Genomic DNA, 12546 nt, shown 5'->3' on the forward strand with positions numbered 1-12546 from the left:
ACAGGTTTGCAGTGAAGAATCGGGTTGTGTAACTGTGCCCAGCCCTGTACAAATCCCTGCAATATCACGTAGTGTGTGTCATCCCAAGAAAACATACATTATAACTGGTGGTCTTGGAGGGTTTGGTTTAGAGTTAGCTAACTGGCTAGTTGAAAGAGGTAGGTGATTTTATTTGTTGAGAATGTACACCTGGTTACAAATAAGAATATCTGTTCACATTATATAATTGAATAATAAATTAATAAAGTAAATGAAAAACGGAAGATATCAAGTATGATAAATGTGAATTGTCAGGATATGTCAGATTTATTGCCCGGAAAATTATTGTTTCAAACAAAATGGCCGCCAGTCGGTCAGTTTTGATTTTAAAAGGTTGCCGTTCGTTGTCATCTAAAATTGGATCATTAATCAAATGTGTGCATATGTGCCACATGATATACGAAACATGATCGCTCTAGAACAACATTCAATGAAACAAACTAACCTAAAGTAAGTCTTTATTAAGGAGTAAGTCATTCCCTGCCACACCTGCATGCATGCATGCTCTTTGTGTCTGGACATTTTGAACAAATTTTCTAGACACCCCATGAAAATAAAATGACGTACATTAAATCATATAATGTACAATGTATGTTCCATGTTTTGACAAAATCCTACAACCGAGTTAGTGATAATACAATTAGTGATAATATAATTTTGGAGTCATTAATAGACGAAAATAAAAATAATTCAATTTTCAATTCTTACAATTGGTGGGTAGGTGTCACCGTCAACACCAGTCGGTATTTACAGTATAAAACTCATTAGACTTCTAGTCATTCAAAAATATCAACTTATAATTTCTGAATTGTTTGTAGGAGCACTTCACCTTGTGCTGACATCTAGATCAGGTATTCGCAATGGCTATCAGAGTCGGTGTGTGACACAATGGCGTGACGTTGGAGTTGATGTCGTCATCTCGACTATAGATATAACTGAAAGTGATGGAGCTGAGAAATTAATAAAAGACTCCAGCCAAATGGCACCGATCGGAGGACTATTTCATCTTGCAATGGTAAATATTTTGTAAAATTAATGAAATATTCAATGCCATTACAAAATTTCTATTCTGTATTCACTTTTGTTAGACGCACCTCATTTTGTAGATACATAATGTGTACGTATAGAAGTGGCAATTCATATTTGTCTTCTTAAGGTTATGAAGGATGGCTTATTTGAAAATCAGACTTCTGAGTCTTTCCAATCAGTATGTGCTGCCAAGTATATTGGTACATGCAATCTGGACCAAGCCACTCGTAAGCTCTGTGCTGACAGTATGGACTGGTTTGTTGTGTACTCATCTGTTGTGAGTGGACGTGGCAACGCTGGACAGACTAATTATGGATTTGCAAACTCGGCCATGGAAAGAATCTGTGAAAAGAGATATTATGATGGATATCGAGGTTAGTGACAAATAAATCAAAAATTTTATTTTTTAAAGATCTAATATATTGAAGTATTATTTTTCATAGACACTACCAATGAATTGTTAATTTACAAAATGCAAACGAATTGAAAGTGTTAATTGTCATCGATCATAGTAATGAAAAGTGCTGAACAGACAATATATATATATATCAGATATTGAATACTAAAATAAGCATTTTTTATCTTAATTTGTGTTTTTCTCATCAGCATTGGCCATACAATGGGGTGCTATCGAAGATGTTGGTATTGTGCCAGAAACTATGGGCTACAATAATGCAGTGGTAGGGGGTACAGTGCCTCAGAAAGTTGCCTTTTATTTGTCCACTCTCGATACTTTCCTTGCTCAACAACATCCAGTGGTGTCTAGCTATGTACTGCCAGATGCATCAAATTATGTCATGTCAGAAGAGGCGCCTACCAAACGTCGCACCTTGGTGGATTCCATTGCACATATTTTAGGCGTCGAGGATCCATCCACTTTGAATCCTACTACCACTCTTGGTGATCTGGGACTGGACTCGTTGATGGGTGTTGAAATTCGGCAGACTTTGGAACGAGATTACAATATTGTCATGACAATGCATGACATCCGACAACTCACAATGAATAAATTAAAATCTAGCTGCAAAGATAACTGTTTAGATAAAAGATAAATCCGTTTAATCGTGTAACTATGAATATGTTATCAGTTATTAGTGTTGGGTGTATAACATGATTAACTGACTAACTAAAAAGTTTGATGGGTATGTGTTTCACCTCATTTCTAAAATCTTGGAGATGGTTGTTAAGTTGAGCTGTTTAAAAAAATAAGAATGCTTCTATTTCAAGTAGTTTCACTTTTGCACGCAATTTATTTTACATACTAATTTAATCTGTTCAACCAGTAGTAGTTTAACGAAAAACATAGACATTAGTAGCATTAAAAGTGTATGTTATTTTTTTAATTTATGTATTTTAATTTCTAGTCTTAGTAAATTGACATTTTCCTGAAAATTAGATGTGCACCTAAATAGTGACGTTTATAATCAGCTAATTTATTCAAATCTATTCATTCTTACAGACAATACCAAATTAGTAGTAAATGGGTATTCTGTAATGTATCTCCCAGAATTAGATATGCGCATATTTGATGAGGGCATGTGCCCAGCTAATAAAATATTAATATAGTATTATTCATGTACATAATATCCAGGTATTCGCAAACATCTATGTAAAGTTCTTTTCTCTGGGAATTACATATGGCCATAACTAATGGGGCAACATGACCAGCGCCAGTATGGACACAGACCTGTTGTATACAGAGCTTGGACTACAACCAGACACTTCAGTTGGAGCGCTAACGGGCGAGTAACTCGGTTTATTTCTCAACGGGAAAACAGAACCAACATGGCGGGGGAAACACAACGAGAGAACAGAGCATGCGTAGCAAAATGTAAAGCGAACACAAGAGGGCGTTAACATGATTGTAAATACAATAAACACACATAGTGGCGCAGCTGGTAGAATATTTAATTTGGCGATCCTCTCCGCTAGAAATACGTATATGAGAATAGGTTTTAGTTATAAACCCTTAGCTTCACGTGCACGTCCTACCATGCCAACAGCCGAAAACATGTTTTTTTTAGCGTGTGTACTGTTAATGTTAATAAATCAGATGACCAGCTAATAGATATGTGAAACATTATGTATTTTGTTCTTTTATATGGTTAGATGTAATGTATATGTAAATGCTAGACACTATTTCGATCATAGTTCCCAGTGGGTTTGTGCCGAGTAGAACTGCGAGTGCCGCAAATCATGATGGAGCCTCTCTAAGAAGGTAAAATGCTAAGATAGCGACGTGATTGGATCTCCTTATTGTTGACATCAATACTTTTTTTGACGTCACACCCATGTTGGCGCCGCCATATTGAATTTTCTGTTGACAGTTATTGGAGTTCTGGCGAGCCGTTCGAAAGCCAGAGCAATACTGATGTTAGTGAGATGACTTTATATTGCGTAGACATGAAATAAATTCCAATAATAGCACTCATAACAATTTTAGACTTTGACTTCATTGAATAATAGAGGCATAGATTGGATTATTGTATTTTATCACTTTTTTCACCCTGTTCATAATTCATAACATTTTATGACTGTAGTTAGTGTTAAATTACTGGTGTTTTTAATTCATAGTGAATGAGATACAGCAATTTAGTTACACTGTTTAGATTACAAGTATCGTTACATAAATGATTATAGCTACTACATAGTTACATGATTTTATTGACAGTTACATACATGCGATTACTTTTACCTGATTGTTATGAGTATTAGTTCGAATACGATATCAATACGAGTGAGAATATGTATACATTTCGTTACGTGGTTACTAGTACGACGGTGATACGAATATGATATCAACTACAGTTAGAGTACCCTAGGGTACAGTTAAGTAGTTAACGTTATTCTGTAGTATATTAACGCATTATTGATGTAACGCCTTTGCGCTCGATCACGAGTATTAAATGTAGTTATATTGAATGATTACTGCTGTGTTGCGTCATAATTATTAGTTCCGACGCTCTTCATGGGGAAAACCCAGGAATTAATTTTTATAGCAAAGTCTCCCGACTGGGAGATGCATTTCTCGTTACGAATCGCAATTAAGTTTTGACCTCTAGATATTGGATCTATAAGCAACCAAGTTGATTTTTTTGGTAACTAAAACTGGCGATCTTTTCTGTCGGCATTTATGTGCAAACCATGTTTAAACCTATTTGTTATGCCATTCAATGTGCTGATCATATCTCTTATTCAATGCATTCAATACAACAATAGTTTCATGTCCCTATATTTACTATAGTGTTCGAGATATAATAGCTATACACACCTAATAAAGCAGATGAACATATGCGGGCATTATGTATTGCCCTAAATATACCAACATATACTTGTACATTTAATACACCAAAACACATCTATACATTTTTGGGTTGGCACGCCTCTCCGGCAGCACCCCGGCTTTATTCAGGAATATATATATATATATATATATATATATATATATATATATATATATATATATATATATATATATATATCTGTTCTCTTTTTATAAAAGAACCTTCCCAAATAAAAGAAATTCTCAAATTTAAAAATATAAGAGGTAGTCACTAAACCATGTACTTTCACACTCAAGCAAGAGAATAGACATGTTGGTGAACTAGCCTTGCACTGTGAGTGTTTTAATGTTTACACTCTGTAAAATACCAGTTTTTTCACAAATAAAAAATTTAAAAAAAAAAAGAACTGCAGACCACACTTCTTTATATTTTTGAGTGGGCCAGCCATGTTTCCACATACAAAAATACACATAATATTTCTATTTAATTTATTTAAATTTTTTTTTAGAAGCATAACAATACAACGACTAGATTTGGTGTCACAGTTTGCTCCCAATTCATACTGGAATATTGCCAGCAATAATTAATAAAGCTTCTTCAGAAAACCATTTATTCCCGACATCATATTCAATGGCTAGTTCTCAGGATCTACAACAGTAAACAAATAAACAGAAATCATTTTGATGCGTGGTTTTTAGACGACACTGCAATATCGCACAGATATTCAACACCGCCATATCGAATTTGAATTTGGACCATATCATTTCAAGCTGCAGGGTGTCTAAACAATGACTCAACAAACAATAAACACATTTTACACCAACCACACAAATTTTAGCCACAATTGAACAACCAAGAAAGCAACAAATATCAGACTGCATCTTGAAAACAACGAGATACCACATTACAACCAGTCATTACAAACATTAAATCCTCCACCCCTCCCAGTACACCCTACAGCATTAATGGTTCCTATACTCATTTGCATCTGTGTACAACAAGCTTAGCCAATAGATGCACCTGACTCATCAAACTTTTGACCAACCACTCATTCTAAATATTGCTGAGTGAGGGCGCTATTTACTAATGAGAGGAATCTTTTAAACGAATTAAACAGATCTAATATTACAAGCAGTGAGTATCTAGTTATGCTTTAATTAGAGAAGGTATACAATTCACTCACCTGAAAACATACTATGGCATGACTTATAACTTGTTCCTATAGATTTTGTAGCCTAGGCGCAATGAATAGTTGTGCGATATATGATTTCTTAAGTAGTGATTGAGATTTAGTTCTGAAATTACAATAAAATATTAAAATTAATTCATAATATTACAAGCAGTGAGTATCTAGTTATGCTTTAATTAGAGAAGGTATACAATTCACTTACCTGTAAACATACTATGGCATGACTTACCAGCAGTGAGTATCGATTTATGCTTTAATTAATGAAGGTATACAATTCACTCACCTGAAAACATACTATGGTATGACTTATAACTTGTTCCTATAGATTTTGTAGCCTAGGCGCAATGAATAGTTGTGCGATATATGATTTCTTAAGTAGTGATTGAGATTTAGTTCTGAAATTACAATAAAATATTAAAATTAATTCATAATATTACAAGCAGTGAGTATCTAGTTATGCTTTAATTAGAGAAGGTATACAATTCACTTACTTGTAAACATACTATGGCATGACTTACCAGCAGTGAGTATCGATTTATGCTTTAATTAATGAAGGTATACAATTCACTCACCTGAAAACACACTATGGTATGACTTATAACTTGTTCCTATAGATTTTGTAGCCTAGGCGCAGTGAATAGTTGTGCGATATATGATTTCTTAAGTATTGATTGAGATTTAGTTCTGAAATTACAATAAAATATTAAAATTAATTCATTACAAGCAGTGAGTATATAGTTATGCTTTAATTAGAGCAGGTATACAATTCACTCACATGTAAACATACTATGGCATGACTTATAACTTGTGACGATAGAGGGGGGGGGGTCAGTCTAGCCACAGTTGAAATCTTTTAAAATATGACTTCTCAGGTAGTGAATCAGCTTTAGTTCTGAAATTAAATTAAATTATTAAAATTAACTCATTAATATTACCAGCAGTGAGTATCTAGTTATGCATTAATTAATGAAGGTATACAATTCACTCACCTGTAAACATACTATGGGATGATTTTTAACTTGTTCCTATAGATTTTGTAGCCTAGGCGCAGTGAATAGTTGTGCGATATATGATTTCTTAAGTAGTGATTGAGATTTAGTTCTGAAATTAAAATAAAATAAAATATTAAAATTAATTCATGACATCTGTTATATTTTTATAGAAGAACCTTCCCAAATAAAAGAAATTCTAAAATTTAAAAATATAAGGGGCAGTCACTAAACCATGTACTTTCACACTCAAGCAAGAGAATAGACATGTTGGTGAACTAGCCTTGCACTGTGAGTGTTTTCTTGTTTACACTCTGTAAAATACCAGTTTTTTCACAAATAAAAAAATTAAAAAAAAAGAACTGCAGACTACACTTCTTTATATTTTTGACTGGGCCAGCCATGTTTCCACATACAAAAATACATATAATATTTCTATTTAATTTATTTTATTTAAAAAAAATATTTTAGAAGCATAACAATACAACGACTAGATTTGGTGTCACAGTTTTCTCCCAATTCATACTGGAATAGTGCCAGCAATAATTAATAAAGCTTGTTCAGAAAACCATTTATTCCCGCCATCATATTCAATGGCTAGTTCTCAGGATCTACAAGAGTAAATAAATAAACAGAAATCATTTTGATGCGTGGTTTTTAGACGACACTGCAATATCGCACAGATATTCAACACCACCATATCGAATTTGGATTTGGACCATATCATATATATATATATATATATATATATATATATATATATATATATATATATATATATATATATATATATATATATATATATATATTCAAATTGGCTGATTTTTTGGCTATCATCAGTACCTATGTTAATGTCCCTTTTCCAGTAAAGTTTATATATTTTTTCAAATTCCAAACTTAATTTCTTGATTATTCTGCCGTTTAGTATAATTGTTATTTCGATAATTTGTGTTTGGTTTATTTCAGTTAACAGTGTAATATGATTTGACCAATTCATTTGATGTATTCATTACTCTGTTGAAATATTTAATTAATTGTTTTTTGATGAATACATGAAGCGGATATTTCCCCAGTTCCCCATAAATATTCATATGTTCTTCCTGATTTCTAAAACGAAACGACAAACAATTATGCTTTCGTGACCCTAGATGTCACTTCTGTAAACTAGTATGGGCCTAATTAGTTTATCGAGAAGGGATAGCATTGTAAGTGGATTTAAATTGGGCTTATGTCCAAGTTTTGCTTTAATGCTTTAGTCTTAATGTTTTCATTGCCTCTTTAAATGTTCCATTCGAACTTAATACAACCCCTAAATAGTTGTAGTGTCTAACCACATTAATTTCTCCACGTTCATAGAAGAAGATGTTGTCTAATAGACGATTATTTTTTTTATTGAAAACCATTATTTTTGTTTTCTCTGTAATAACAGTCAGCTTCCAATGTGTTGTGTAAGTGGAGAGATTATCTAAGCTATTTTATAATTCATGTTTTGTTTCTGAAGGATGAAAATGTCGTCTGCAAAAAGGAGGCACCCAACTTAACTGTTTCTCAGTGTGAGTGGGTTACATGTGACAGTATCAACACATTCTGGTAAGTCATTAATAAACAAATTGAAAGGAGTAGGGCTTAAGTTACACCCTTATTTTGCCCCAGCATATGATGTGAATTTAGTTGTTAATCCATCATCAACCTTGAATTTATAGTATACTTTACTGCGCATGTTTTTTTACAATAAGTATTGTTTGTTATGCAAGAGTTTAATAATTTTGAAAACATTCCTTCATGCGACACACTATCATATCCCTTCTTAAGGTCAACGAAACAAGCATATAGTCCTTTGGGGTTTTGTTTGTTCTTATTTCCTGTCAGATCATTTAGATTATTGTTATAATGTAGGTATTATCAATGATTGGTAGAGGTTGTCTTTTGTGCAACAACCTCTCCTAAATCCAAATTGCTATTTGGAAATAATATTATTTTTTTCTAGGTAGGATGTTATTCTTAGCTTGGTGAAGATATGCCTCTATAGTTTGAAGGATTTTTTTTCTGATTTAAAACTTTATACTATCAAACAAATCCAAGATAAATACACAATTCCGATGTTGTAAACTACGTCTTCTTCCGAATTTGCTATGTAACGTACGTCAGACAAACTTCGAAGAGAAACATCACGTCGGGGTCTGAATGTGTTGAACACTTCAGACGTAACAAATGAATGGACGTGTTTTTACCAAACGCTTCAGCGTGGTATTAAGAATTTGTTTTCAGGGTTGGGTGATACCAAGGTGGAAATGGATGCACATATGAGGTTAATTCCTGGAATTGCAAAAGAGAGGGCTCAGGCCAAAATACAATATATAGTGTTTTCACGTTTCGTCTGATATTTCTGTGGTATTCTGCTGCTGTAACTAATGCAAGATTTGTTCTGAAATTCAGTGTATTGTGTGCACTCAAGGGTTATTCGTTTTTTGCTGAAAACACCCCTACTTTTTAATGGCAGATTCGAACTAGGTTCACTCCCACTGGGAAATATGCATTGTCGCTTGAATGAGAGCTAATTAAACACATTTTTCAGACCGGCGAAAGAGTATGTAACAGCCAATTGTAACAGCCTATCACGTGATTTTACTCAGAATGTCAACATGGAAAGAGGCTATTCCATTTTACGCAGGAATAATTGGGAGTAGAATATGTGAGGGATTGTATAAACAGAGATGTGTATACTGAAAAGTGATATCTATCCTTCTTTTCCATCGCTGAGCATTTCTTTTTAGTATACTGGTTTAAAAATGCTAAATTTGCATGATTTGCGATGTTTTTTTTTATTGAAACGCCCCTAATAGTTGAATTCCGGGTTCGAAGGAGAATGTAACAGCACACCACGTGGTTCGTTTGAATACAATGGTGAAGGGTTGGCGCGATAGGGCACCGTCTGATCTCGATGGAATGTTTCGAATCAGTCATATGTAGTTTAAATTAAGTTAAAAGTTTCCTCCACAGAATTGTGCATTGGCAAACATGCCGTCACAACTGCGGTACTCCACTGACGGAGTGACTTTCGTCTACAGCGGTCGTTGATGAGCTGCACTCTACAACTTCGCTTGTGATGTTGCTTGTGGATTAAATGAATCTTGATTTCCGGTAAAAATGTCGCTCATTTGGCGTTGGTAACCTTTATTTGGAACTGGGTAACGCCGCAACGTCGCCAGCATAAACCTCCTGGTACTTTGATGTTGATGGTCTATGATAAAGCTCGATCAAAATACATCAAGTTCTCTCAATCGTAGTATTCCATGTGGTGTACAGCTAATATGCCAAAAATGTTGCTGAAAGATATCTTACCAGTGCGCAACGTAGCCAAAATAAAAGGCATGATCATTTGAACACTGCTATTACAAGACTGGTAGGAGGTAATAAATTCGGGGCGAAAGTATTCAAAAAACAGATTTTGGCTGTTGCCGTGGTAGTGGTAGGTCAGGATTGTTTTTTCAATTAGTGATGGTACGACCTACCTGTGAAGTATGAACAAAATCAACCAAGCCAAAAAAAATCACAGAAGAGTTAGTTAAAAAGCCATACTTGGTGAAAAGTTACTCTAAATTTGGGCACAACTTTCTCATTGATGAAAAAAGATATCGAAAATTCAAATAGTAACTTTGTGCCCACACTCAAGCCGAGTACAATGAGCTATGTCTGAGGTGTTGTATCCTAAATTTGTAGGAGATACATTTAGCTCGAAGCTATCCAAAAATCATTTTTTACTGTTCCTATGGCAACGGTGGACCAACATTTTTTTGCAGAATTTTCCTAATGACTAGGGTGAAGGTGTGACCTACCTGCCATGTTTGAGTGAAATTGGCCAAGCCAAAAAATCACAGAGCTAATGCGTGAAAACACTGGAAATCACACACACAAATGATTTGAGGGGCAATCTTAGTGGAGCGGATCGCCAATACCATGTTCATTAGCATATTGACCATGAAAATATCGAAAACATTATTGCATGGGTGATATGCAAATTAGTTTTAGTCAAAATAAGTGACTGCCTCGAAGTACCATTACTGTTGTTCAAATTTTATTTCACTCGGCAAGTATATTCATGTACCCCAAGGGTAAAATATCGCACTTCTAAATATTGTTTATTCCTGCTATGTTTCGAAAACACTACTCTTGAAAGGACTACTTTGTTTGCATATGGGTTGTGGAAATACCGATTTCATAGACGAATCAAAATAAACTGCAGTACATATGTAATAATGTGGTATACTTCATTTTTACTGAAAACATTTTTCCCCTGAAATAAATTCCAGTGAAAATGCCATTTACCTCATACTCTATTGAGACACAGCACAGGGAAAATCGGATTCACATGTAATGCTTGAAAACGTTTCAGAGAAAATAAATTAAGTGAAATTCTATGTGACTTCATAAGAGTTGGAAATGAACAAATTATATGACACCCGACCCTACCACTCCATACACAATGTAAACTATACCCCCAAAAACATCCTTTCACTCACGCTTACTACCGTGTTTCACCAGTACATTCTATTTGACTTCAGAAGAAATTGAAATAAACAAATTATATGACAACGAACTTAATTATAATTTCAGCCTCTAGTTCAGCACTGATTAAATAAACTACCTCGTCTTTATTCCTCAGCTCCAGAAAGCGAGGTTATTTGTAGTTATGTTGGCGATCGCCGCTGTGTCTGCGGAAGTACTGTGGGAGATTGCATGATAGGAGTGAAAGGTCTTTTGATCAATATAATAATTTTAGAAAAGTGGAATAAAGGTTGGTTTTAAATATTAAATTTCATGGAATCTGGATGAAATAAAAGAAATTGAACTGGTATGAAAAGGAGGTAAATGTAGCCAGAATGTAGCAACCATCATTGCGGCTGCAAAGTGTCAACAACTATGGATTCAGTAAAAGACTTGATTTGCAGTTTGCGTGAATGGCCGGGAAAAAATCATGCAAATTCAGTGCTTCAGTAACAGTATTTGCTGCTTTTTTGTGCAATGAAAATTAATTCACGAAATGCTGCCAAAAGACATTTTCTTCTAGTAAACAAAACAACCCTGATTCACGACAAATGCGAATTTTTTGTAACACGATTCAAGCATAAAAACATTAAAAGTAAAACCTTAACGGAACTCACAACAAGACCAATATAAAACTGAAACGCACAAAATAAAAAATTAGAATATAATCTTCGCCAGCGATGGACCATTAATTCGGCTGAAACCTCAACAAAACGGATGGCTTTAGCGAAACCGTGTGATTCGGACGATGACTGAAAATATAATAGGTACTTTGAGAGTCAAGAGTAATGAATGAAAATGTGGCAAAAAAAATGCAGTATAATATATATATAAGGTAATGAAAATGGGCAGTTAAAATAAACAAATAATATTTCCCAAAAAACAAACAAATTAATCATCGACAAAACATAACTTCAACACATGGCTTTAAACAAATCCATACATATGATTCTCTATGAATTGTATACATTTTCTTGTTTGTTTATTTTTCTTTTAAATAAATAAAATATTATGTGAGTGTATAAATGTTTATTTTGCGGTAACCTGTCTTTCGTGATAAAACAGCTTTCTGCATTTGTACACTAACATTTAATGACTGCTTTAGCTCTACCAAAAAGCTAAATTGCATCCGTTTTTAAAAGCTTTTACAGTGGAAATTACGACTTATGATTATACAGTGACAACAGTAAGTGCATTTTCTTGTCTGGATCTTGTTGCTGAAGCTAATTATGGCGACTTTAGATTGTACCACATGCTGTCATGTACATTTCAAAGACAACGGGAGGAAGAAAAAACAAAGTAAACAATTACTAAACTAATAAATTACCTGGAGGAAAATAGATGACAATCAGTAGAGGCCACTGCTTAGAGGAAAAACTGAGGACTCACTTCCAAGTCATGTGCACTGTATAACCTGTAATACACAAACATCAACATGGATCTTTGAACAAAAAACATCAATAAATACAAA

At 34.0% G+C, this 12546-nt stretch overlaps 1 protein-coding gene across 1 annotated transcript in view; it reads left to right on the plus strand.

Moving 5' to 3' along the window:
- Window positions 1-3996, plus strand: part of LOC146739497 (fatty acid synthase-like) — a 35167-nt gene extending 31171 nt beyond the window's left edge. The window contains exons 21-24 of the mRNA XM_085502433.1: window positions 5-158; window positions 858-1054; window positions 1196-1442; window positions 1675-3996. Of these exons, the coding sequence (XP_085358559.1) occupies window positions 5-158; window positions 858-1054; window positions 1196-1442; window positions 1675-2120 (1044 nt within the window). The 3' untranslated portion in view covers window positions 2121-3996. The remainder of the gene's footprint in view (window positions 1-4; window positions 159-857; window positions 1055-1195; window positions 1443-1674) is intronic.
- The last annotated feature ends 8550 nt before the right edge of the window (window positions 3997-12546 follow it).

The sequence above is a fragment of the Saccoglossus kowalevskii genome, chromosome 8, assembly GCF_978046115.1.
Source record: "Saccoglossus kowalevskii chromosome 8, keSacKowa6.1, whole genome shotgun sequence".
In the NCBI taxonomy this organism is placed as follows: Eukaryota; Metazoa; Hemichordata; class Enteropneusta; family Harrimaniidae; genus Saccoglossus; species Saccoglossus kowalevskii.